The sequence below is a fragment of the Camellia sinensis genome, chromosome 8, assembly GCF_055761805.1.
Source record: "Camellia sinensis isolate YWXY chromosome 8, ASM5576180v1, whole genome shotgun sequence".
NCBI classification, from domain to species: Eukaryota; Viridiplantae; Streptophyta; class Magnoliopsida; order Ericales; family Theaceae; genus Camellia; species Camellia sinensis.
This window is the reverse complement of record NC_138968.1, coordinates 7519336-7545720: the sequence shown is the minus strand read 5'-3', so window position 1 is coordinate 7545720 and position 26385 is coordinate 7519336. Positions and strand designations below refer to the sequence as shown.

At 34.1% G+C, this 26385-nt stretch overlaps 2 protein-coding genes and 1 non-coding gene across 3 annotated transcripts; 1 reads left to right on the top strand and 2 right to left on the bottom strand.

The window, feature by feature from the left end:
* The first annotated feature begins 214 nt into the window (after positions 1 to 214).
* Positions 215 to 7482, top strand: LOC114320259 (uncharacterized). The gene is made up of 8 exons (XM_028267424.2): positions 215 to 549; positions 2543 to 2771; positions 3518 to 3576; positions 5211 to 5270; positions 5376 to 5445; positions 5626 to 5695; positions 6807 to 6833; positions 7057 to 7482. Exons 2-8 carry the CDS (start codon positions 2562 to 2564, stop codon positions 7104 to 7106), a joined length of 546 nt encoding a protein of 181 aa, XP_028123225.1. The 5' UTR covers positions 215 to 549; positions 2543 to 2561; the 3' UTR covers positions 7107 to 7482.
* A 3476-nt stretch (positions 7483 to 10958) lies between these two features.
* On the bottom strand, positions 10959 to 11044 carry TRNAY-GUA (transfer RNA tyrosine (anticodon GUA)). The gene is given in 2 exon segments: positions 10959 to 10994; positions 11008 to 11044. It is a non-coding gene; the product is annotated as a tRNA-Tyr (tRNA).
* Positions 11045 to 14068: 3024 nt separating this feature from the next.
* LOC114320394 (binding partner of ACD11 1) lies at positions 14069 to 18201 on the bottom strand. The gene is made up of 5 exons (XM_028267537.2): positions 17796 to 18201; positions 16191 to 16294; positions 15897 to 15972; positions 14910 to 14993; positions 14069 to 14829 (listed from the first exon to the last, which is right to left on the bottom strand). Exons 1-5 carry the CDS (start codon positions 17799 to 17801, stop codon positions 14266 to 14268), a joined length of 834 nt encoding a protein of 277 aa, XP_028123338.1. The 5' UTR covers positions 17802 to 18201; the 3' UTR covers positions 14069 to 14265.
* Between the last annotated feature and the right edge of the window lie 8184 nt (positions 18202 to 26385).

Below are 26385 nucleotides of genomic sequence, written 5' to 3'. Positions count from 1 at the left end.
GGATTTAGAAAATGATTTGAAAAGAAAAAAGAAAAAGGTGTATGAAATTATGTAAAATATAAGTATATTTTATTCACATTTCAACTATCTTTTTCATTTTTCTTTTTAAATTCCTCCTCAAATCCCTTGACCAAACACAACATTATTCTCTTTTCTTTTCTCGTAATCATTTTTTTTTTCTTTTCTGTCCTAGGTTCTCAAACATACTGTAAGAGCTCAAAGAAGTGGTATTTTTACCCTTTAAAAAATGAATAAGAAAAAATAAGAAAAAAAAAAAAAAAAAAAAAGGAAGAAAAAGAGGTGAAATTAACAAACGATGGAAAAATAACAATGAAAAGGGCAATCAGAGTCTGATTGGAGCAAACTGAAGACTGGGGCTTCCCACCCTTATATAGCTTTGATTATTATTGAATAGTATAGTTATAGCAGTATCGAATCAGAGAATTGTCTCTAGTCTAGTCTACATTTGAGAGTTGAGAAGCGTTCGATATAGATATACGGCCGATCACTCTACAAATGCTGTTTCTATAGCCTCCGATCCGATTGCAGGTACTTGTTCTTGCTACAAAACCTTTTTTTTTTTTTTTTAAACAAAACATCGCTACTTGTATTTCACTTTACGATTTGTTCTGATCCATCGTTTGACTTTAGTCTTTGTTCTATTGGAGACGGGGGTTTTTACAATTAATTTGCTTGTCTGATTGCTCACAAGTCCTGAAGCCCTAATTGTTGTATTCATAGTTACTTTTTACATTGCATAAATTCCTAGAAACAGTTCCAACGTTTGATTGCCAAGAAAGTCCTCTTTTTGTCTTTTTTCTTTTTCTTTTTATAATTATTTTCCTCTTCTTTCATTAGCCCTTCTTTAATACTAACGTTTTATCGTCAATGCAAGAGGGCATTGAAGCATATGGATAATTCATATAAAAACAAACAAAATTTGGGCATGCTAGTTTTTAAAATTAATAGTAAATATATATATATATATATAAGTTCTGAATGATCGTCATACAATGTGCTAGGTGGTTTAGTTGCCACAAAAGCATATCATTGGCTTATGTAATGGTAAATGATGATATATTGGCTGCTAAATATTCGGCCAGTGGGTCTAGATCAAACTAGTGAACACATATTTGGTTTTCATTTTATGTTGAATTGTTCTCTCCATTTTCTAGTGCTTGTGATGTTTTTTCCTTTAAAATTAGCTTTCGAGCTTAAATTGATTTTTCATCTAGAAATCTCAATTTTCTTATTCTGTCGAGATATGTGAATTATCTTTTCTTTGTAAAATTCATTAAAATAAAAAAATTGACGCTGAACAAACTTATGAAAAGACATGTTAACTATCTAAGTTATGAGGGTTAAACAAGTGTCACTTTGTAGAGGATCATGAATAAAAAATTTGCAGTCGCAATACTGGAAAAAATTAATGGAGATGAGTTACAATATGACATTTTTTCATGAGGGTTGTCTAAGTCATATTGCTGGAAAAGTTAAAAGTAATATCTGAAATGAAAAAAGCAATTGAATTTCTAGATGTGGAATGAAAGTGCCTATGGTTTTTCCAAACTGGATTCCCTCCTTCACTTACTTTGATTTTACAGTACTAAAAGAACCTTGATACGGTTGTCTTTCTTCTTAGATTATGAAAAATTTGTATTTAGTTAGTTATTTATTAGTAAATGATGTTTCCTTATTTGTATAACTCATGAACTATGAATTACCGACACTTCAAAACAAATGCCGTAGTTGTGTCAAACATTGGAACATGGTGTGGATATGTATGGGATATGCCATGTGGCATGTCCTTTTATTTAATTAATTTGTTTTCAGTGGACACACTCCTAACATGCCAACTAGATTTTTTCCTACTATTCTTTAGTGCTTTTGATGGATGTTAGATGTTAAACGTTCATTACTTTTTTTTTTTTAGATTTAAATAATTAATAGACCATCAATAAAAAAGACATAAACGACAAGAGTTAACTTAAGGTTTTTTTTTTTTTTTTTTTTAAAAAAAAAAAAAATTTAATATTGAAGTAGTGTTAATTTTTGATTGTTTGTGGATGTAGTATTAGGCCAAGTTTGGCAACTTGCGAAAAAGTTAAAAAGTTATCACTATTCACCAAAAGTCAAAAATTACGGCTGCACAACTCTCAATCCTAATTTTTCCCTACACACTAATTTATTCAATTTTTTAATACACATTTTTCCATAAAAAGTCAAAAAGTTAACCCAAACATCCATATTTTTTTTCTCAATTTTTTAGTCCAAAAAGACAAAAAATGCACTTATTTAGGACACCCCAAACAACCCCTTAATCTGCATAGCAAATAAAAATATAATTTTTGTTGCCTTGTTTTTGTCCTACTTGTGTCCCCATTTTTTTTTTTTTGAGATCACTGTGTCCCATGTCCGTGATTTTGCCCATGAAATTATGATGATTTAAATTATGCCCTGTTGATGTGGGTTTTAGATTGGTGTTTCTAAGAATTTTGTTCTATTTGTGGCTTGATCTAGCGGTGACTTGATAACAATGTAGGGTGTGTTTGCGTTTGGAGATGATGGATATGACATGGATCAATGCTCTTCTAGTAGGGGCAGGCTGTTTTGCTCTGGGATACCTCATGAGTGCACGACATCTTGCTCGAAATTTTGTTTCAACCAGGGTAGCTAAAGAGACCTCAGTTGTGGATGTAAACAAGAAGAATCGGTCCAAAGAACCCCTTGAGATTGAAAAGCTGGCTGACATTCTTGAAGATTTCAAAATGGTTTCACGTCTCTTTGCTCTAACATTATCTCTATGTGTGTACACCACACACACACACACACACACACACAGACACACATATTTATTCTAATATATAAAGTGAAAGCTGCTGGTGGTGTTGACACATTATTGTCTCATATTTTAGGTTTTCCTAAAATTCTCCTGTAGTTGATATTTATGTAAAAAAGAAGAGGATAAGACTTGAAACCAAAATCATGAGTTTGGCAAAACAAGTCCTTACCACTTGACCAACAAATAATGTGTATTTTTCTTTATCATTATTCTTATACTATTATAGTTTTTTGAATTGCACACGCATTGCGTGTGCGGCCGGTAGTCTATTATAAAGTGAAGGCTGCTGGTGGTGTTGACTCAAATGTGTCTTATATTTTTGGGTTTTTCCAAAATACCCCTGTATTTGGAGTTTTTGTAAGTGAAGGTGCTGGTGGTGTTGACACAAATGTGTCTTATATTTTGGGTTTTTCCAAAATACCCCTATATTTTGAGTTTTTGTAAAATTTATGCAACGAGGAGGACAAGTCTCAAACACATGACCATGGATTTAATAATGAGAGCTCTAACCACTTGAGCAACACAGACTATATGTGCATTTTCTTTTTGCCATTATTCTTATAATTTATTTATTTTTTGGAGTTGCGCACGTATTGTGTGTGAAGATTGCTAGTAATATATATATGGCGGCCAGGAGAATTGACTTGAATTTCGCTTTATTCTTATTTAATGTAGGTTTTGGTTGTGAGGAATGACTTAAAGATGGGGAAAGGAAAGATTGCTGCCCAATGCAGGTAGCAACTTGTTCTGCAGTCTCAAACATCAATTATGCTTTGCTTTTGCTCTTGGATTGGACATCTAATAAATAAATAAAAACTAGCGGGCAGGTATATTGTTCTGTAAATTTTGAAGTGTAGCATTTTCAACTATGACCTAATAATATGGTTTGTTAGGTTTCATGCCGGCATAGTGAATAGAATAGTCTAGTTCGTATGTTAAGATGCTTTTACGACTTCATTAGCAAAAGTGAAGAGCCAATCTATGGGTATCTTAACATCCTCTTTCAATATAAGAGACAAAATATTTGATTGGTAATAAACTCATTTATTTGCAGAGGAGTTTTGCTGAGCAGATGATTATGAATTTTGTTGTAAAAAATACCAACATATTCATAGTGTGCCCTTGTTTGAGCTCAGGCATATTAGTAAAATAAAAAGTAATTAAGGCATAAATATCGTGGCCAAGAGAAATTGAAGACTTGTCATTGAACATAGACGTTTAGAATGTGCAAGATCAAATTCTTCTTTGCCCCTTATTTAAATGTGCATTGAGCCTGCTCATTCCACTTGTAATGTTAAAGGTCTCTTGAATAAGGCATAGAATAACATATGAAGTGGTTTGTAATAGCTACAAAACCTTTCAATATGATATTAAAAAATAATGTATTAGAAGGCAAGCATTGATGGGTGAGTGGCTCTCTAGAGGTATGCTGTTGAGGAGAATCTGTTGTGGAGAAGGGTGATTGATTGTAAGCTTGAGTGGATTATAGTGGATGGACTTCCAAGGAAAGTCGTCAACTATAAGGGGTTGGGGTGTGGAAAGCTATTGGGAAAGGATGACCAAAATTTGCGAAGTTTGTAAGATTTGAGGAAGGGATGGCAGCAAGATTCAGTTTTGGCATGATATTTGGTGTAGAGACTTTCCTATTTCAGTAGCCTTCCCAGATTTGTTCAACTTTGCAATTTACCAAAATGCTTTGTTGGCAAATTATCTGAGTTTTACTAGCATTGGAAATTGGTATGGGAGCTGGAGGCTGTGTGTGACGGAAGAGACGATGAATCATCCACTTCTCAATTGTCGTAGGCAAAAAGTTATGGGATTTATTACTTTCTATTTTTGGAGTGTTGGGAAATGGTTGTGGGTGGAAAACAAAGAAGAAAGCTTGGATGGTGACTCAATAATGCCTCATGTGGTGCCTATGGAGGGAGAGGAATATACCTACTTTTGATAGTAGAAGTTAGGGATTCAATTTTTTTTTTTTTTTCCTTTCTTGATTTAGGGATTCAAAAGTTAAGATGAGCCTGTCATACTTTTCATTTTTTGTGTAAAGGATTCTCTTGTAGATTTCTTAGCCGAGGTCAACTTTTTGTGTTGGAACTTTTCCGCTCCTCTTTTTGTACAAAGGTACCACCCCTTTTGGTGTCATATTTAGAAAGACATTACAATCTTATAAGAAAAAAAATTTAAGGGTATGAGATGTTGGTATCTGACTCATTAATTGCTGTGCAGTTCTGCTTTGCACTTTATTTTATTGCAATTGCAGAAAACCTTTCACACTCTGGTTTATTTTGTTTTATTTGCATTCTCCTTGTGGTTGGTTTTGCATGTTCTTCTTATCTGTTATTGACAAATTTACCTTGGTTTTTAGTCATGCAACTTTGGGTCTCTATAAAAAGCTGCTTCATCGTGCACCAAAAGCTTTAAACAGGTACTTTTCAAAATTTATTTAGGACTTATTTTGTGTTGAGCCCTGACTATGTACATGTGTTCTGTGTCAACCTATTCTTTCTGATCCGATTATGTCCATATGCAGGTGGGAGATGTGTGGGCAGGTTAAGGTGGTTGTGAAAATTGAAAGCGAGGAAGATTTGCTAGTTCTGCAAGTTAGTATGATTTAGATCATTGTGATGGATATAAACTAATTTTGGCTGAGCAAAAAAATACTTTTCCTTTAATTACACTGTTAAGCCTTTCCCCTTTCACTTTTATTGTAGTTTCATTGCCTGTGCATTATTTTATCTCATCTTCTCATCCTTTTGGCAAATTCTTCTTTACTTTGACAGGAAAAGGCAAAATCACTGAACATACCAACCCACGTCACAATTGATGCAGGGAGGACACAAATTGCACCGAGTGAGTCGTAAATTAATTCCCTTCGTTGTAACTTTTCTTTGTTGTTTTTTGATGTGGTAGATAACTATTTTTTGCATTGATTATAAGTTCCAAGGTTTTCTGGAATGTATTGAAATTTGTGGATTTTGGGACTTGCTTAGAGCCTTCATTGGAATATGCTTTTAGCAACCATAGTTGGCTAGTTTTCATGAATTATGTGGAGAGCTAAAGCTGGATTTCGGCACATAGGCTTTGTATTGATTGATGTATGTTGATGTGGAGTGTGGCAATATTTAAAAAATTGGACCAGACCAGCCAGTTCAACCAGTTAAACCATCAACTGGCCCTTGTTCTGGTCTGAACGCACCCCTAAATCATTTTGCACTAAAAACCGGACAAAACCGGCAAAAACTGGAACCTGTACAAAACCGTTCCTGGTCTGCTAGAATCAGCCAGACTAAAGCCACTCGGAAAATTAAGCTCTTTCCTTCTACATAGGCTTTGCTTTTTTTTTTTTTTTTTGGATAAATAAAATGCAATATTATTGATTTGCAGCATCAAGCTTATGCGAAGGAATACAAAAAAATAAACCCTCAAGAAAGGTGAAAACACCCCCTAACCAATCAAGTCATCCAAAAAATTTGAAAAACAAACACATCTGGATCCACTTGAATGTTATAAGCTATGTTACCTGTAATGTGGATCGTTTTGGGATGTGGAATGAGAATAGGAGCAGGAACAAGAGCGTGGCATGCCACATGCTTTCAAATGTGGTATTATAGGGATAGACTTGTAGAGCTGACACTCTATGTTATGAGGACTCTTCAAAATAAATTAAATATCCGTGTTAGACACCCAGAAAGTAAAATTATGGTAATGTGTAGAACACTGTGTGCTCTCTGGCCCCTTATAAGCAGGCCTAATAAAGAACTTTTTGGATTAGCTTTCAAGCAATGTACAATTTTTTTTTCTCAATTTTGTGTCAACTATGTTCTGTGATACCCTCACATTGTCTGCCAAGTCTTTTTCATTCGATACTTGCAAGTTGCAACAAAACTTACAATTCTTTCTTGCATATTATCCCAATTGACATTTGCCTAACTATGTTACTCATTCTTTTCTTTTCTTTCAGATTCAAGGACCGTAATGGCCATTATTGGTAAGTTCATCTCTACTTGTTCCCCCATCTCCCTCCCCACCCATGTGTGATTGAGATGGGAATTTTTCATGTGGAGAACTTATTGCATAGCATACTTACAGTTTTTGTCACAACAAAAACTTTTTCTCCTCAGCACACGCATCCTGTCACGTTTATTAATTAGTTTATTTATTTTTGTCTCCCAAAGTTCATTGGACTAATTCTCATGCTCATGCATGTGCAGGACCTGCTGAAATGGTTGATGATGTAACAGGTGGACTGAAGCTTTTGTAGGGACTGATTCATTAGGGTTGGTATCTATCTGACTGGTACGAGCGTTACATTACATGGTAGAGTTCTGAGATCTCAGTTTTATGGCTGAGAGTGTTGCAAAATCTACTCACTTGATTGGAGAATGGGCAGAGGATCTCGTTGGTGATGATGATGATGATGAAATTTTTTCTATATAGACCCATTATCAATGATGGAATTATTCTTTTTGAGTTGAATATGATTGGTGATAGTGAAACTGAATCACATCACCGTTTAATTTGCAAATTAAACCAAGTGATTGGTTTGTTGCTTTGTAATGATGCTCCATTGTCTCTCAACCTGGTGACATCTTTTGAGTTGTTTTTGCACCATGAATGCAACTGTGACTTTTGTACTCTATCTGGGATATGATCAGGTTGAGTTATTGAGCTGGGTTAGGCTTGTAAGCTTTGAATTAGACTAAGGAGGTGGCAGAGCTTGGAAGGTGACTTTGTTTGCAGTTCATCACATATATGTGGGATATGGCTGGGCCAATTGTCTTATCCCAATTTGGCTGCTCAGCTTAGTATTGTTTGATTTGTATGTTCAAGATGTGGGGTCATGGTATGACTCTTTCTTGTTTTTAAGAAACCCAACACAAAAGTTATATCTTCTTGTTTTTTTGGGTACAATGGAAAGAAATTATAAATATGTACAAGTTTGAATATGAGAGAGAGAGAGGGAGAGGGAGAGGGACCGGTAAGCAGTGGAAGAAATTGAACCCCGAATTTCTTATAGAGGTGTAGAGGGGCTCTTTCTCTTTTTTTGAGAGTAGAAGAGATGATGCAATGGCGTTTTAAAGCAAAGATGCATGAGCAAAGATGCTAGATTCTGAATGTGCTATTGTTGAGGCAATTGATGTCCAAACAACCAAAAAAGCATTAAAATAATAATAATAATAGGGTAAATTACGCTTTTACCCTTTAAACTATATGCACTTTTTTTATTTGGTCCCTTAACTATTGCTTGTGTTTCTTTAGTCCCTAAACTTTAATAATTTGTGTTTGTAATTTGTGTTTGTCGAGTCCAATTTGTGTTTGCCGTCCAAATCATAAACGAAATAATGTTAGTGGAGGGCAAAAGAGACATTTTACACAAATAAAATTGAAGGGAATGTTCCTACCAGTCCTCTAATATATATCCATATATATATACATGGCTGTGTATGGAAAAAAAAAAAAAAAAAAAAAAAAAAAAAAAAAACTGAGCATCAAGAAGACAGAGAAGAGAAAGAGGAAGAAGAGTAGAAAAAGGAAGAACAATATACCAGATAGATGCAATGCATTGCTCATGTGACAGAGTTGCTGTACTGAAGACATCTTGGACAAACTTGAACTCGGGAAGACGATTCTTATACTGCAACGGATATGGGCTCAATAGGGGAAGATGTGGATTTTTCCAGTGGTTTAATGTACCTATGTGTAGCCGGTTAAAGCAAATTATACCAGTACTCCTACGAAGGATTACTAAGATGGAAGAGCAAATATCAGAGATGAAAAGAAAGGAGAAGATACTCTGGGTTTGTTTGGTTGTGTCTTGGCTTATCATCTTGGTGTTATTGCTGTAGAAGATACTCTAGGTTTGCTATATAACTTATTGGATATGTAATGAATGGAAGGTTTTGTATGGAAAATTGTGTGTCCAAATCTTCTATAATGGTTGATTGTGTTTACCAACAAAAAACAAACACGCAAAAAACATAAAAATAAATAAATAAATAACAAACAAACAAACAGAATAGCAGTGCAGCCCCCCTCCCCCTATTTAAAGATAAACATTGTCATCATTTCCATTCATAAAAATTTTAAGTTCATTGTCATTACAAATACCCAAAAAAAAAAAAAAAAAAAAAAATCTTGCATTATTAAATAGTTGACATGAAGTTCATTGTCATTACAAACACAAAAGCAATCCTACATTTCTACTACTGTGTTCACCCTCTCTTCTTGGATATGCCTCCTTTGGTTGGTGCTACCCTTTTCTGTCTTGAGGCTTGAGTGATAGAGGTTGCATCAAAAGGTGGTGTTGGTCTCATAGGCATTGGAAGTTGACTTGCAAAAGTTATAGCAGCAGGTGGTGGCCTCCTTGGCATTGGAGGTTGACTTGCAAAAATTACAGTAGCAAGTAGTGGCCTCCTTAGCATTGGCCCTTGATTTGCAAAATTGGCAGCAGCAACAGGTGGTGGCCTCCTGGGCATTGGCCCTTGACTTGCAAAAGTTCCAACATCTCTTTCACCTGCTGTTATATTATCTTGCTGCAAAGCACAAGATTTATCATAGTTAGTGATCACCAAGTGAATGAAAACAAACAAATGTTGTGGGCTTTACTTACAGAGGGTTAAAGCTCTGATTTACAAGTCCTGGTGTTGTGGCCCTTCTGTCCACATTTTCTGCAACTCAAATTCTTTTTAAATCTCCTTAGCTTTGTAGGCTTTTGACCTTTAGGTCCCTCATCTGGTTCCCTCCTTCTTGCTTTCCTTGGCCTTCCAGGCTGTTTAAGGTATTCTAGGGAAAACATTGGTTTTTTTCCTGATTGCTTCCACATCTTAGCACCATTCATTGGGCATATCATGTGTGTGTAAGCCTTCAAAAATGAATCTTTTTTGTAACAATAATGGACATATTCCATTGATGTCCAAATGACAGATATTGCATGTGCACAAGGGATTCCTGTCAACTCCCATCTTGTGCAAGAACATGTCTCCTTTTTAAGATCCACTATAAACTGATCACCATGCATTCCTCTTACTTCAAATTTTTTATCTCCTGTAAATGCTGGAATGTATGCAACTGCATTTGTCTTATTTTTCTCCAACACCTTGTGTATCTTAGGGCCTATGTTATCTTGTCAAAAAATTGAGAAACATATGCAAATGCATGGGGACAATCAGACAAAAAATACAAGGGACAATCAGACAAAAAATTGAGGAACACTAAAAAAAAACACACTAAAAGACAGGGGACAATCAGACAAACACGTACAATAAGACTTCACTTTTTGAAACAGTACATACACTTCAAAACTCACTTCTTCAAAACAATACAGTAAACAAGAAAGATTCAACAAATAAAAAATTAACCAAAAATATACAAAATTGACCGAAAATGCTCAAAAAATCATAACCATGCAAAAATCTTAACAAAAAATTACAAAAATTATACTTACATTTCGGTATAAAATTATCTTGACATCGTACATACTTCACCATGGCCATCCGGCCTCAATCAACACCAATAATGTTGCAAAACCCTTCGATTTTTCAAGAAAACCACAAACCCTAGCCTCAATCGACATTCTAAAGACTCAATTGAAGTTATGAAGATTGAATCGATGATCTGAAAATCACAAACCCCCCATTTTTGTTACCCCAATGCGCCTCACGTGTATGGCTCATGTGGTTGAGGAGGAAATGTCTATTTTGACCTTCGTATCAGCCTTTCGTATTACATGGAATGCACGTGCAACGCTATTCCGTTGATGATTTGGATGGCAAACACAAATGATTAAAGTTTAGGGATTAAAGAAACACAAGCAATAGTTAAAGGACCAAATAGAAATAGCGCGTATAATTTAAGGGGTAAAAGTGTAATTTACCCATAATAATAATTGGACTTTGCAAGTTTTGAATAATGAGAAGAATAGTTTCTGTAGGTATTTGGGAAAATATATCAAATTAATAATTGTGATAAATAGCAAGTTGAAAAAAAAAAAGAAAAAAAAAAATTAACTCTTGGAGTTGTCTTTGATATAAAAGACAAAAAAATTAAAGGTCAGCGCTTCATGAAGAATTCTAAAGTAGAAAAAAAAAAAAATTGGGAAGAAATAAAACAAAAATCCGACCTGCCGGATTCGAACCAGCGACCTAAGGATATGCTGTTTACAACTACAGTCCTCCGCTCTACCAACTGAGCTAAGGTCGGTTTCTTGAATGCTTGATCCATTTCTTAATTTTTTAGAGTTTAAATTTGTCTACCTCCACTCCTGAAATTAAAGAAGGGGAGCCATCAATATAATAATAAGTTAATAATAACACACGACGAAGCTCTGTCACCATCGAATCATTGTATACGTCAAGTTAACAATCTTTGGATACCACGTTAATCGAAGATGATGTTTGGGATTTTTAGGCGTTTTACGTGTGTGTTAGATTAGTATATTTTTTTAGTTTTTATGTAAAAAATGTAAAATATAAATTAAATTTGAAAGTGACATAATAAAAAAATGATATGATTCAAATAAAATGATTATAATTCAAATGAAGTAATTTGTTAAAATAATAGGTACTATTTTAACACATTCCAAATAAAGCCTTAATATTATTTATTTTATGGCCTCTTCTTCTCTTTTTTTTTATGCTAAATCTCTTATATGATTAAAAAGATTCTCTTTCAAGAACCATTATGATACTCAGATGAACCATATTTTTTGGTCATTATTTGAGATTAAGGGGTTGTTTGGAGTGTCTTAAATAATTGTATTTTTTGATTTTTTAGATTAAAAAGTTAAAGAAAAAAAATAGTTGTTTGGGATAACTTTTTAACTTTTTAAAATTGAATAGATTAGTGTATAGGATAAGATTGGGATATAATAGGTTGTACGGTTGAATGAATTAAGGGACCGCGTGGGATATGTATAGGCTAGGAGATGGTTCCATGCTTTTCGGGCATTGAATTGGAAGTGTTGTTTGGCCTGTGAGGGCCCACCACGGGTCCCGTTTTGCTAATCAAAATCGTTCAATGTGTAGAACTCGTCAAATACTATATACTTAAAAAAAAATCACATTGATCGGACATCGATAGCTATCTGATCGGATTAGTTTTTTTTCAACCGTTACCTATAACACCATCCTTTTTTTTTTACAAAACTGATTTGATCATGTAGTTAGCGATATCCGATCAACGTGATTTTTCATAAGCATATATAGGGGGTGTTTGTTTCAGCTTTTCAGAGCCAACTTATGGCTTTTAGCTTTGAAAAAGTTATTTTGGACTGTTTGGTTAAACTTATTTCAAACAGTTTCTGATTCTAACAGCTTATTTTAACTAAAAAAAGCTGATTCTGAGAAGCTGCTCACCCCTTGCTTCTGCTATTCAGCTTCTGCTGTGGACATGTTAATTTATGGTTATACTCTTAAATTTTTTTATTTTTTATTTTTTTAAAAATAGAAAAAGACTCAAATGGATTATAGATTATTATTATTATTTTTTATGAGAAATGTAGACAAACAAAAAATAAAAATTAATTGAAAAAGCTATTTCACAGCTTATTTAACAAACACTACTCAGCAACTTAAATCTATAATTCGACAGCTACACCAAACAGATTAACAACTTCTGATTAAAGTCATAATCTATAATCTGTCATGCTATAATTTATAAGTTGTTTTAACAGCTACACCAAACGGGGCCATAGTACTCGACAAGTTCTACATATTGAACGGTTCGGATTTTTAAAAAGGGACCCGTGGTAGGCCCCCACGAGCCAAACATTACCCTCCAACTTAATGAATATATACATATATATATATATATATGTAATTTTCTTTTTTGTTCTTTGACTGACTACTTTTTGACATATATTCAGTACCTGTCAACTCGTTACTTTTTGTATTAAAATATTGTGTAAATTAATTTTTTATATATTTTTAATTTGTGAATAGTGATAACTTTTTAACATTTTTAATAACTTTTTGACTTTTTAAATTTTTCCTAGTATGCCAAACTAGGCCTAACTTAGAATGTAACATTTGAGGAATCTTGAGTTGTCTTCTTGAGAATATTAAATCTATTTGAAAATGCTCGATCAATTTGATTGATTAGATTTTTTAGGTTATTTTAAACAAATCAAGAGATTAGATGAGTGTTATATCTTACCTTTAATTTGACCTATATCCTTAATCAACAATGTTATAGGCTTCCAAAAAACACAACCCTCACAATTCCCCCACTCACCTGTGATTGGTTCAGGAAGAAAAGAAAAAAAAAAAACAAAAAAAATAAAAACACATGATTAGTTCATATCATTTTGAGGGTCATGGGAGTCCCAACATTTTTTATTCTTAATTATCCTGGTCATCTTGGACATGAAGCTCAAACTTAGCCATGTTGGTACCTAATCAAACCTAGTTGGCTTGAATATGGACATCACATATTTACCCCATTATTTTTTATGAAGGAGAATACATAACTACTTGGAAAATATTTTTCTTGTTGTCAATGTAGATGTTATCCTCTAGTCATTCTTAGCTAGAAGATTCTTCAATGTTGATGAAGATTTTTCTCCTTGTTTTCTTTAGTAGAAGTCAAGTCCCAACCTAAAGGACAACCTGGCTCAAGATACAAATATTGGGTCCATGATGCACTGATTAATTCTTTCAAGATAAGAAATAAAAAATAAAAATGTGGTTTTGATTATGACAAAATAGTTTTCATTTTGAGACAAAATGTTGTTAGTTATGAATTAAAATGGCTACAACCAACAATCCATATTCATTTTTTATAAATAAATAAATATAACTAGAAATTAGAGTGTAGATGGTATGCACCACTTTAAAGTGTGCAACAGTTTCACATAAATCAATGAATCAACGATAAGAGTCCAATAAAGAAAAAATTATTTGGTGCTTTTTGAAGCATTGCCTAATTCTCCTAGGAGCCACGCAATCATTATGAGCCCCTTACATTTAGGACAAGCCTCGCCTGATTGCATGACCTTTAAAAGATGTTGGAACAATATCCCGCCACTGCCAAAAAACTTCCCTCAGCAGACTAGTATAGTAGTATGTAGTTGTCGGGCTGCAACTCAAACAGGTCCGGCCGGGCAAAGAATCTGTTCAAGTTTAGCCCGAAGTGTAAAAAAATCTGCCCAAGCTCGAGCCCGAGTTGCATAACATACTGTATAGACGCCAAAAGTTGAAGCTGCACATACTACATAGATGCCAAAAGTTGAAGACGACAGATAGAACTGTGTTGCATACTGTATAGATCCAGATGCATAATATTTGACAAAGAAGTTTCATCAATGCAAACAATCCCCAACAATATAATTTACTAGTATCCAACAGGCTTAAAAGGGCATTTAATCACTAGAACTCCCAAGATTCAAACTAGATTTTGCATATATCTACACAAGATTTAGCAAATCAAAGGATCAAGCCCTGTGCAGGCATGGGCTTGGAAGATTGCTCACTTGAACCAGATTTTGGGGATCCTGGGTCATGAATCTGAGCATAACCCTCTGACAAATGTCTTCCCTGTTCTTCCTCTGCCATCTTTTCCTTTGTTTTTTGCCCCACTTCTTCGGCAGCCTTGGCGACCCTATTGAAAGCACCAGTGACCCACGAAGCCCCGGTCAAAATATAGCGGTTCTTCATTATGGCAGATCCAGCAGTACTAACCGTTTGTTCGGCAGCTGCAAAAGCAGACTTGGTCTTTTCAGAAACATGAAACTTCTGGTCCATTTCCTTCACTTTGTCATTCACAATAGTGGTGCCCATGTTGATCTTATCAGTAAGACCGATCTTCTGGTCCAGAGAAACAACTTTGGCTGTGGCAGTGGAAGTAAACTGGTGCTTCTCGTCAAGGGCCTTCGCTTTGTTGAGTGCATCTTTGCCCAAAATGAAGCCCTTGGCCAACATGCCACTGACAACATCTTCTGCCTTTTGGACAGCAGACCCAGCAGCACCAGCATTTTTGTTCTCTGCTGCCTATACGGGTTGAACAATTTGGTCATACAAGAAACTAAGCATTTAGAATATAAAATTGAAGAACATGGACTAGATCATACAATAGGTGTTGCTGAAGCAGCTGGTGGCAACTTGTAATCCGGTGCAAAAGCTATGGCAACAGACTGATCAACTATTGTTGCTCCCTGACAAACACCCAAACGGCTTTACAATATATGAAAGGAACTTGAAATGTATAATAAACATAAAGGGCAAGGCACAAACAAGTCATTTTTCAACTAAAGCAACAACTAGAAGCCTCGATCTACAAATAACTAAAGCACAGCCGGAAAACGATGATCAACATATGAAAACTTTCTTCTATACATTTCTAAACTACAGAATCTAAATACATGACTCAACTGCAGAAGAAATATTGGTCCCGAAAATCTGACAAGTGGTATGAGAGAGGTGATATCTTATATAGACGTGTAAGGCCCAAATAAATTCTGCATTGATATTTGATACACAGAAAACCTGTGCGAAACATAAGCGTAACTGTATCAACATCAACTATGTGAGGCCCGATTCGTTTTTGGCATTAGATCTGAAATTGAACAAGAGGTCAATGTGGATTTGGATTTGGAATTTGATTCGATCAGTGGGAGCAATTTCAACATATTAGTGGACCAATATAATAAACACAATACAAAACAACATAAAAATGAAACGTTTCAAATTGGGGACTTGTCCTTTAATAGATCTACCCTTGGCTACATGAATCTTTTTCCTTCATTTTGCTCTCTCAAGTTATATATGCCTAGTTAACTTAAAGAAATTCATATTCTTTATTACTACAACATCCCGTGCCAAGTACTTAAACTTGAAGAACATTAAAAAATTGTCTTAACAAAATGCTCTAATGTACAAACACACCTAAAGATTAGGTACATAAAAAATAGCCTATAGAAAACAACATAAAATTAATGATAGGAATGTTAGAATAGGACAATCTTTTATAAAAACAAATGTTCTCTAACTAATACGACTTAAAAATAAAAACCAAGAACAGATAAAATAATTCCAAATGCCTAGAGAAGAGAATGTACCGAAAGAAGAACTGCAGTCTCTGCACCTTGAGGATCCCTGAAGGTAACATATGCAGTCTGAGACCGCTCATTCTCACTGCAAAAAATATATATAAATTATAATAGAATAAAAATAACATCAAATAAAACCGTACGAAACTGATATCCATAGGATTCACTATCATTTGACTAGGTTGCCCAGAAGAAAAAAGAAAGGTGCAGGAGAATGGTAGGTGCAGGGGGATGGGGTAGAATTTGCAATTCCATGACTGCTACAGAAAGATTGCTCAACTCCATATGCTCACTTGAACTAACCTATGCATTTCCACATATTCAATTTCACCAGAAAAGGAAAAGAACTCCTTTACGTCTTGCTCAGTCGCCCCTAAGGAGACATTGCTGATTTTCACAGTCCTTACCTGCAATGATAGGGAACCAATCCAAAACCGTGGGTAAGAAAGAAAAAATCAATTATTTTAACAGTGTTGTTATACATAATTGCAAAATCCATTGACATTTAAAAACACAGCTTGCAAACACAAATAAGCACATCATGTATATGAAACAAAAAGCAATTGTGTTTCAGAAGTTCTAGGCTAACCATAATCCTCATCTTCTTTCTGATGATTACATTCAAGTTCAATGACTAAAACAAATGTAACACAACATGTGAAACCAAAAGATGGATGAACATTACTCAAATGTCAAATATTATCACGAACTCAACATAAAGATTTGTTCCACCCTCAAGTTATTAACATGACTTTGAATTGAATTCTCCAACAGAAAAGCATACCCTTTCATAAAAAAAAAGGTACATACTAGGCTCCCAGCAACAAGCATTCTCGATAATTATGAATTAATGATAACAAACTCTACTATAAATATATATATATATATATTGTCGGGTGCATGCTCAACTAGGCATGTTGGACACATCCCACATACATTAATCCAAGTGTCACATGTCCAACACTAAAGCTTCACAAATTTAACAAAATCCATGTAATCACCTTCGTTATGTTAACATACACACACACACGTTTACAAAGAGGAAGAAAACTAACTTATGTGTGAATGAAACAATCAAGAAAGTTGTTACGAAACACATGCTCACTAATCTGTGAACCACGATGACAAACAAAAGCAAAGAATGATGAGATGCTAATATGCAGAACGTGATGGTAATTTATTTTATGAACTTAAAACATACACTAGGAATCTATGTATTTCAAATTTGATGAGTTACATTATTTTGCTGCAAAAAATGGAATTTCCAGAGACAGGTCATAAATAAGAAGTGATAATAGCGAGGGAGGAGTAATTTAAAGTAATTGTTTTAACTTTAAGCATACCACTAGTAAAGCTTTCCTTAAAGCATTGTAATTTATTGTAAATATGAAACAGTAACTAACAATACAAGAAGAACACATAAGATAAGAAACACGCAAAGCAGTTGATGAAAGAAAGCTAAGAGGCACAAACAAAACAAAACAAAACTATGAGATAAGGACTTTTCTTAAGTGTGCAACTTCCACCTTGTACTTGCGTCTTTCTTTTGCTGTCATGTTTTATGTTTACGCCTTTTACTTACACACATTTTGTGTTGGTTGGACACCATAACATAACAGTACCCATGAGATAATCGAGTGGAAAACGTCCAATCAAAAACAGATCTACTACTACTACGAGATAGAGAATAAGAAACTCTGAGTAATAAAACCTAGTAGATGTACAACACGATAATCACTCTGCTTACAAAAACCCCAAAAACTGAAATTATAATTAATTAAATGCTTTCAAACCGTTGAATACATATACATATGCATATGATTGGGTTTTCAATCCCCACCAAAAAACATAAGAAAATAAAATTGTGGTGTAGGGGAAATTAATAGAAATTCAAATAGAGATACTAACCGACATCGAAACCAATAAATTGCAGTAAACCAGAAATCAATTGCAGTGGCAGTGGCAGTGGCGGCGGCAAAGATCAGGAATACTAATAAGAAGAGAGAAACTTAGTGGGAGAGGTTTGGTATTGGTAATAGTGAGTGACTTCTTCGCTAAAAAAAATGTCAAGCTCTTTCCTTGGGGGTTTGGGGAGGGAGATGGAGAGCGACGCAAGGGCATTTCAATGTTGTATTTTTTTATTAAAGTTGAGTAGATATTTGAGTAAAAATTCTATTTGGTATTACGTGTTTTAATAGAGAATTTTAAATTTTTATAAAAAATATCAGTTAATTGGACAGATATTCGGCCGATTGATTAATTAGTGTAAATTTTTTTACAAAATTTTGTAAGGAACTAATCATTTCGAAGACAACCGGCTAGCCGTTCGGTAATAAAAATAATCTATAGCTTCAACAATTATGAACAGTTAAATGTTTAAAGGTCCCAATTATTCTGGTGAAACATTTATCATATTCTTAATTTAATACTTATCTGATAAAACAATCAAAGTAGCAAAAAATACGTTTTTTTATCAAATTTAAATTAGATAAAATAATAGGTGTTACGTTGGAGATGGTTTAATAGGGACGGTTCTATCGTGTAACAGAGAAGTTATTATTTGGTCTTGGGACACCGTCGCGTGATGTTCTAATAATGTTGTGATTTTATAAAGAGGTGAGACTCATGAATTTATGTTAGGTGATTGGGGAAGATGAGAGGTATGGTATTGTGATTAATGCGGGACATGACCATGTGACACTCTTAAACCAATCAATAATTTTTCTATATAAGATGTGAAGCCCTGACATAAAAAACGTGTACATAATTACACAAACAGTCACAATAGTTTTGAGATTGTATGACTTTGATCTTTTAACTTTTCAACTGTGATGGATTTGATCTTAAATTTTAAATCTTGCTCTAAACAATGACAATCAAAGATGTTTCATTTACACACGGTCCATTTTAAGGCCAAAATCATCATATAACTTATTTTGTGCTGGTTAACTTGTATATTATTTGAAATCTAAAATGACATTTTTTTTTAATGAATCATGTTACAACTTTCTTGATTATAAAGTTTTGTTTGGTTTGGTTTGATTTTTAGAAACTATTTTTAAATTTTTTTTTCTAATAAACTAAAAATTAAATTGTTGAAAAAAAATTTAAAACACATCATTTTTATATAATTTTATCTTTTGAGAGGGTAGAGATAATTTTTTAAAATATTTTTTTTTATATTTATTTTTGTTAAATTAGTTTCTATTTTTTTTTAAAGTCAAACATTGCGACAATTTTAATGTCATTATTAAACCAATCCATTAAATCAAAAAATTCAAAACTAAAACATTTCATACATTAAACATATTGATTATATATTAAAAGTCTAATAATCATTCATTACATGATAATTATCAAAAAAAATATATGTTAAAAACAAATACAACTGTCTATTACATGATAACCATCCAAAAATATTAAAAAAACAACATCCATCACATGATTATCATTCAAATACATACTAAAAAATTAATTTGGTAAAAAAATAAAAATATATATCATTTTTATATAATTTTCTCTTTGGTAGATAGAAATAATTTTTAAAAATTAAAAAATAATTTTTTGACATTTATTTTTGTCAAACAATTTTATATTTTATCAAATTTACGATTTTGCCCTTAAAATGGAGCAACGGTGTTTTCAATTGTTCTTTTTTATAATAAGATTCAAAATTCTGAATCAAATGTATCACAATTGAAAGGTCAAAGACCAAAACGACACAAGTTCCAAACCATAAATACCATTAGTGTAATTCGCCCTATGTTATATATGTAAGCCCAGTCTGACCTAGCCCTAAAATTTAAGGTCACGCTCGTGGGTTTTAACAGTCATTGGACTAGATTCAAGCTATTTTATGGGGAACTTTTATTTTTGAGAAATGATACAGAGCTTTAAATCTAGAGCTCTAATTTGAGCTTTAGTAATGTGGCAAAGCAAAAAAAAAAGGCACAAACATTACATCATAAGTGGGGCGAGCTCATTAGAGCTCCTTTAAAACTCTATATTTAGAACTCCCAATCTTTTTCCTTTATTTCTATACATCAATTCCTTTTATTCCATGTACTTAATTAAAAAAAAATTAATTACATTCTTATTCAAAAATAAAAATATCAAAATACTTTTTATCTTCATCTTCTATATCAAAGACCTTAATTTCCAAACTATCCAAACAAACCTAACCCAAACTAACCACCCATCACTTAATTTCCAAACTATCCAAACAAACCTAACCCTAACCCTAACTAACCACCCCATCACTGCCAACCTCCTTCCTTGACCACTTAACCCATTCTCTCTCATCTCATGTTGTCATCACACACCAAATCCAATCCCACTTCAAGCGATCTTCCAATTTTATTCCACTTCCGGTAAACCTCCATCACCCATGTTGTTCTTTACTGTCATGATGACCCAATCTTACAACCCCTATAATTGTGATCTCCACAATATATATACATTGTGAACTCCAATATATATATATATATATATATATCACATATCATATAATCTATGTAATTGTGGGGGCCGAATATCAGGAGAAGTAAAGAGGCCGAATAATTGGATTTGAAGAGTCAAAATTCATATATCGCATTTGGCCCCGTCTTATACACAAATCCAGAGGTACCCTATTCGGCCAAATAACCAGTTGAGTAAGGGGCCGAGTGAAAGGCGGCTTGCAACAAAAGGAGCCGAGTAAATAGTTATACGACGAATTGAAGGTGGGCCCAACCTTGAAGCCCAAGAAAGAAAAGATATAAATAGAAGAATATCATCCAGAGAGATGTATGTGAGAATTATTGTACTTAACTTAAAACACAAGTAACTAAGAGAGTATACACTGACTTAACCGTCGGAGTGCTAATTCCGACACCCCCGACCGGAGTGCTTGTTTTTTTTCAGGTCGTCAGTTGAGGATCTCGAGCGTCCCAGTGGATCAAAAGAGTATTTCCAAACCACTTCCCCACAATAATAAAGCGGGAATGTTTTTGAAAATGTATCAAAGACACATTTGATTTGAATGGTTGAGATGATTCCTAATCAATATCTAACGGTTGAGATCAATTTTTTTCCCGCCCAAACACTCTCTACTCTCTCTCTCTCTCTCTCTCTATCCTACGTCTCTTCAACTCCGTCTCTACACATTTTATGTTCAAAATCAAAAGAACCTGATCTTTACGATCATTGGTGGAAACAAAAGAAACGGCGGAGCGAATTCGACAATAAGCCACCGTTCTTACCTTTTTCCCTTCTTCATAATTTACCAACCGGTGCCCACGACCATCATCCGATACTCCTCTCTCTCTCGACGTCGATCACCTACGATCATTGCAAAAAAAACCTTTCTCTCTCGACACCGCTCACCACTACCGCCGCTGCTCATCATCACTGTCGCCAACACCCATCCGACTCCGTGACTGTCCAACGCTGCCATTGCTCATTATCGACACCTATCCAACTCCGCATTTGTCCACCACTACCGCTGCTCATCATCACTGCTCTCTTTGCTAGGTACACTCAATTTCTACCTCTTTTCTTCTCTCTCTGTTTTTTTTTTTTTTTTTTGTGGTTGTGTCTGTTTTTGTGTTTCCTTTGCTGCAATTCAAACCCCAAAATAGAGGTATTTTACATTATCTTTATTGATTTTTCTTCAGTTTTTCAGTTCTTTGTGGGTCACCGTCTCACCAGTTAGTTCTTTTTTTTTGGGGTTTTGTTTTTACGCCTTGAATTTTTGGTCAACTGGTGATTATTGGATTGAATTAGTGTGGGTTAATAGAGCCGGCTTAGATCTAGTGCGATTTGTAATGGAAAATTGTGATTTTGATTTTAAGTGGTTATGATGAATTGTTTACTTTGATAAATATATGCAAGAGTGTCTTCTGAGGTTCATGACGAGAGTTTATATGGTGAATATATGGGAATAGAGGTCTTTGAAAAATATATGAATTGTTTACTTTGAAAAATATATTTTGAGGTTCATGACAAGAGTTTGTATGGTGAATATATGCACATGCATACCAGCTCACACTCATAATTGCATACCAGCAAGTCATGACATAATTTTGTCTTCTCTTTTTTTTTCTTTTTTTCTTTTTTTTTTCTCGAATGTATATATACAAATATAAACCAAGCAGTGGTAATAATGGAAGGAAGGGGGGTATTTAAAGTGAGGGTGAGTAGGGGGACAGTTAAATAGAGAGTATGAATTCATAAGTGGATAATCTTGATCCTAACATTATTTATACCGTGCCTTTAGGGTAGTCGATTCACATTTGGAGGAAATAGGTTCTGTGTATGATGATTTGTGAAGTTGATTCGATTGTGAGAGGCAAATTAGGGCTCAAAAGGGTGAAGTGAAGTAGATCAACGCTAGGGAGATTGAGGGTGGAGGGACAGATCGGAGATAAGAAGAACTCGCACTCGTAAGGTAAAATTGAGAATTGTTTTAGTTTTTTTTCCCGCTTGAGAATTGTTTCCGCCTCTTCTATTCTCTCTCTCTGTTTTTGTCTTTGGAATTTCCCTTGTTGCAATTCAAACCCCAATGTCGTCTTTATTTCTGATAATGGCTTCAAGGTTCTGATAATGGCTTCAATCGTTCAACACCAAAACTCGCTATCTTCATTGTACATTTTTAGGGTTATTTTAGATTGTTTATGGGTCATTTAGATTGGGCTTCATACTGTTACTGATTTGATTCTTTTGGGAGTTTATTTTAGAGTTTTTAATGATTGTGTAATGCAGAGAAATTTCCTTTCATTCAGATCAATGTTCCAAGTAAAATTGATTTTTTGTTCGTGATTTTGTTTTTAATGATTGTTTTAATGAGCAAACACTTTGAGTGTTTTTCAAGTTTTGTTTATATTCTAATTTTTAAGTTGTTTTAAGCTTTTAATTCATCTGTTTTTTAGTTCTTTATTTATTTATTTATTTATTCAGTTTATGTATTTATTTATTTATTGGGTTCTAATTTTTAAGTTGCTGTTTACAACTTTGCCTTTTTGTTATTATTTTATTGGGTGTTTTTAGATTTTAAATAATTTGTTTTCAACTTTTGTATTTTTCCTGTTCTAATTTTTACCATTTTTTACCAGTTAATTAAGTTTTTTTGGTAATTCAGCTATTAATGCAATTGTTTTTAAGAAGGTTGTTATCATTTTTAAGAAGCTTGTAAGGTATTAATTCAACTTATTTATATCATTTTTAGAATTCCATTCTCTACAATTAATTACAACCAAGGCTGTTTTTTATTGAAGGTATCCTATGAGCAAACCAAATAGTTAGTTGTAGCAAAGAAGCAGTTGGAATGATGGCCCTCAGAAGCATATGATTCTGGACTTACTCTGTTACTCTGTTCATCGTCGCCTATATGTTCCTCTGTGTATGTGTGTGTGGGTGTGTGTGTGTGTGTGTGTGTGTGCACTATTTTCTCAAATGGGTCTCTGCCATTATTGCAAGAGAACTAGAGACAACAATGGTAATAGAAAAACACAATAGTTTGGTGTAGTCTTTTGGTTGTTGGAGACACCGTGACTTCCAGACTAAAATCTTATTAATGCCACCACACCACGCCTCTGCCACCACCACCGCCACCGCCACCGCCACCGCCACCGCCAATAACCTTATTTGCATAATTGCTTTCATTTTTTTAATTTCTTTTACACTTGTAATTGAATTCCAGGTTTTCACTGCTATAGCATTCAACTTATTTGCTCAAGAGATAGTTGATATTGCAATTATTGAGGTTAACGTCTTTCGCGATACATCTTTAAAGCAATTTGACTTTCTTACATGACTCTTCTGAGTGTAATGCACATTTTTCTGTAACTAGCAAAATGTAAATCTTGAGAACCTGGGGTTGGTCTATGGTGTTTCGTCTGTTAAATCAAAATTAGTTTTATTTTTCTCTTTTCATGTGCATAAATAGTGAAAGTGAGGCATACTTTGACTAATATTTTTTTTTTCCCAATTGAACAAGCTAGATTGGGTGGAGCACGGGATGCAACAAACATTATTTCTAGCTCTGGGCATGCTGCTTCAGTCATAACTACGGTTGGTGCCCAACATCTGGCTGCACTTGGGGGTTCTTTGGAAAGAATTACGATAGCAAAATTAGGAATAATTAAACATGGCCATCCAGTTAGGTGATTCTCCCTACATATTCCTATTGTTTTTTTGTGTCCGCTTCAATTGACTAATTATTGTAACTCGCATTCTAATTGCATTTGGCCTTCAGTTCTCTCGTTTTGCAACTTTGGTTCCAATGTACCATTCTTTGCATGTTACATCCACATTACTTGGTTATGGCTTATTGGAGATATGGAACATATGTTTAACATTTGTACTGTCAAACATCTAATTCATATAGGGCTGCTTGATTGCTATTGTGGCTACTAATGCCTGTTATTAAGTCAGTCAATGAGTTTGTAGACCTCTTATATTATTGGTAATTTTTACTGGCTGATTTTGGTAGCCCATATTGCAAAATTAGTTGTTGAATTTTCTGTGTGCAACCCTAGAAGTTAAGAGTTGTTTTTTTTTTTTTTTTTTTCATTTTGAAGTAGTTTCGCATTAGCTTTTTTATTGACATTTTGGAAAGTTGCTCAAAAAAGTTATTTTTTTGTGAGTGCAAAAATTTAGTGGCTTTTTAGCTTTTTTTAGTTAATGACAAACATGTTTTTGACTTTTTTGATTATTTAGCCAAAATAAGTCAAAAAGATGGCTTATTTAGCTCACCCCAAACGGGGTCTAAGGTTGAATGTCCCTCAATTATGCTGGACTTATCTAGCTTACCTAGCATATACCCGTACCTGAAGGCACAGTGTAAATAATGTTGGGATTAGAATATAATTGTAATCCCAACACCAAAATAACCAAAAATATCAAAAAAACTTTAAAACCAATCCAAGTTTCCAAACGAAGCAAAGGGTTTGGCAAAGTTAGTCGTCGGGTCAATGAAGGACAGTGAACCGACAATACCCAGTGTTGACACATGTTTTCTTGGGAAGGTAAAAAAAAAGACACATTCACACACACTTCTCTATTTCTCTCTCTTGCTTTGAAAGTATACTCCATTTTCTATACGTTTTCTTTTCAAGATAATTGATAATTTATTAAATAGTGTTGGGATTACAATTATATTCTAATCCATGTTGGAACCTGTTGGAAAAGTACAGTTTTATAGGCTTATTTTGTGCCAACTTTGAGCCCAAATTTGAGTGGGGCCCACACGTCTTTTAGGGTGGGTCTAAAAAGATGACGTGTTCCTTGCTGCATGGCAAGTCACACGATGAAAACGGTTCGTCAAAACCATTTATGAGTGAATAGGAACTTGACATCATTTTCGAGTTCGTGAAAAGGGAAGTTGAAGAGGTAAATGTGGGTTTCCTTTATATGGTTGTCCCACATTGAAACTTTAAGAGAGTTTGTGTATGTATATAAGTTCTGGGTAGACACACTTGGGTTGGACGCAAGGGGTCCCCCAAGTTTGTAAAAGAAATGAGTTTTGGACAAAGTAAGCCTTGGCTCAAACCACTACACATGTGCGTTCGTCCGTCCGTCTGATTGGCTGGCCAGCTCAGCCCGGGCGCGGGTACGGGTTGTGGATTGGGTCCGGACTTTAATTTTTTGGACAAAATTTATTTGAATTCTTGCGGAAAAATTATTTGAATTTCTAAATGAAATTAATTTAATTTTTACGCCTAATTTTTCTGTCCAAACAGTGCCCTTTTTCAGTCCATTTTCCAGCAGATTTAAATAGGTTTTTCAACCTATTTTGCACCGGACAGATTCAGTTCTTCCCAGGCAGTTTTAAAACTGCCAGTAGTTTCCAACAAATTCAAAACTGGTTTCAAACAGATTCAAACCTATTCAGTTTGAACTCTGAACCTGTTTACTTCAATTTGTACTCATTCAGACAGATCTGAAGGTCACCAAGTTGCCTATAAATAGAGATCATTTCCCACAATTTTTCACATTTAGAAAATTTATTCTCTCCCAGTTTTGCACTCTGTTTGCATTGTTCTTCATATTAGTTATTTAGGAAAAAATTCTGAGAGTATAAAACACAGGTTTGGTTCGCTATACAGATTGTTTGGAGTGCTACTACAATCTGTGTAGATCATTATATCTTGGGAGATAAATGCTATTTAATCGTAAGCACTGGAGCGGGGCGAATTTGTCTCATTGGGAAAGTGTCACACACTCGACTTGATCTAATTTTTTTACTTATTCAGTTTGGTAAATAAATTCTGTAAGTAATTTAATTTATTTGTTTGATTTGGTTTCAACTTATTTATTTTACACAGAAGATTGTTTCAACAATCTTAAGACAAATTCGAATTATTCTGTTTATACAGAACTTTTCGTTTGTTTCCTTTTCTTTCTTTCTTCTTCTTACAGAAATTATTTTCTGTGCTTATTCAAAATAATATTCTGGTTGGAAAACACAAATAGTAGTAATATACTATTTATTTTCTTTGACAACTAGTAGTAATATACT

Coding starts and splice junctions, on each gene's coding strand:
- LOC114320394 (XM_028267537.2), bottom strand. Junction 15,973..16,190: donor GAATATGTGGAAATGCATAG/GTTAGTTCAAGT, acceptor TATTTTTTGCAG/TGAGAATGAGCGGTCTCAGA. Junction 14,994..15,896: donor AGACTGCAGTTCTTCTTTCG/GTACATTCTCTT, acceptor GGTGTTTGTCAG/GGAGCAACAATAGTTGATCA.
- LOC114320259 (XM_028267424.2), top strand. CDS start 2,562: ATGATGGATATGACATGGATCAATGCTCTTCTAGTAGGGGCAGGCTGT. Junction 5,446..5,625: donor AAGATTTGCTAGTTCTGCAA/GTTAGTATGATT, acceptor TTACTTTGACAG/GAAAAGGCAAAATCACTGAA. Junction 6,834..7,056: donor GACCGTAATGGCCATTATTG/GTAAGTTCATCT, acceptor ATGCATGTGCAG/GACCTGCTGAAATGGTTGAT.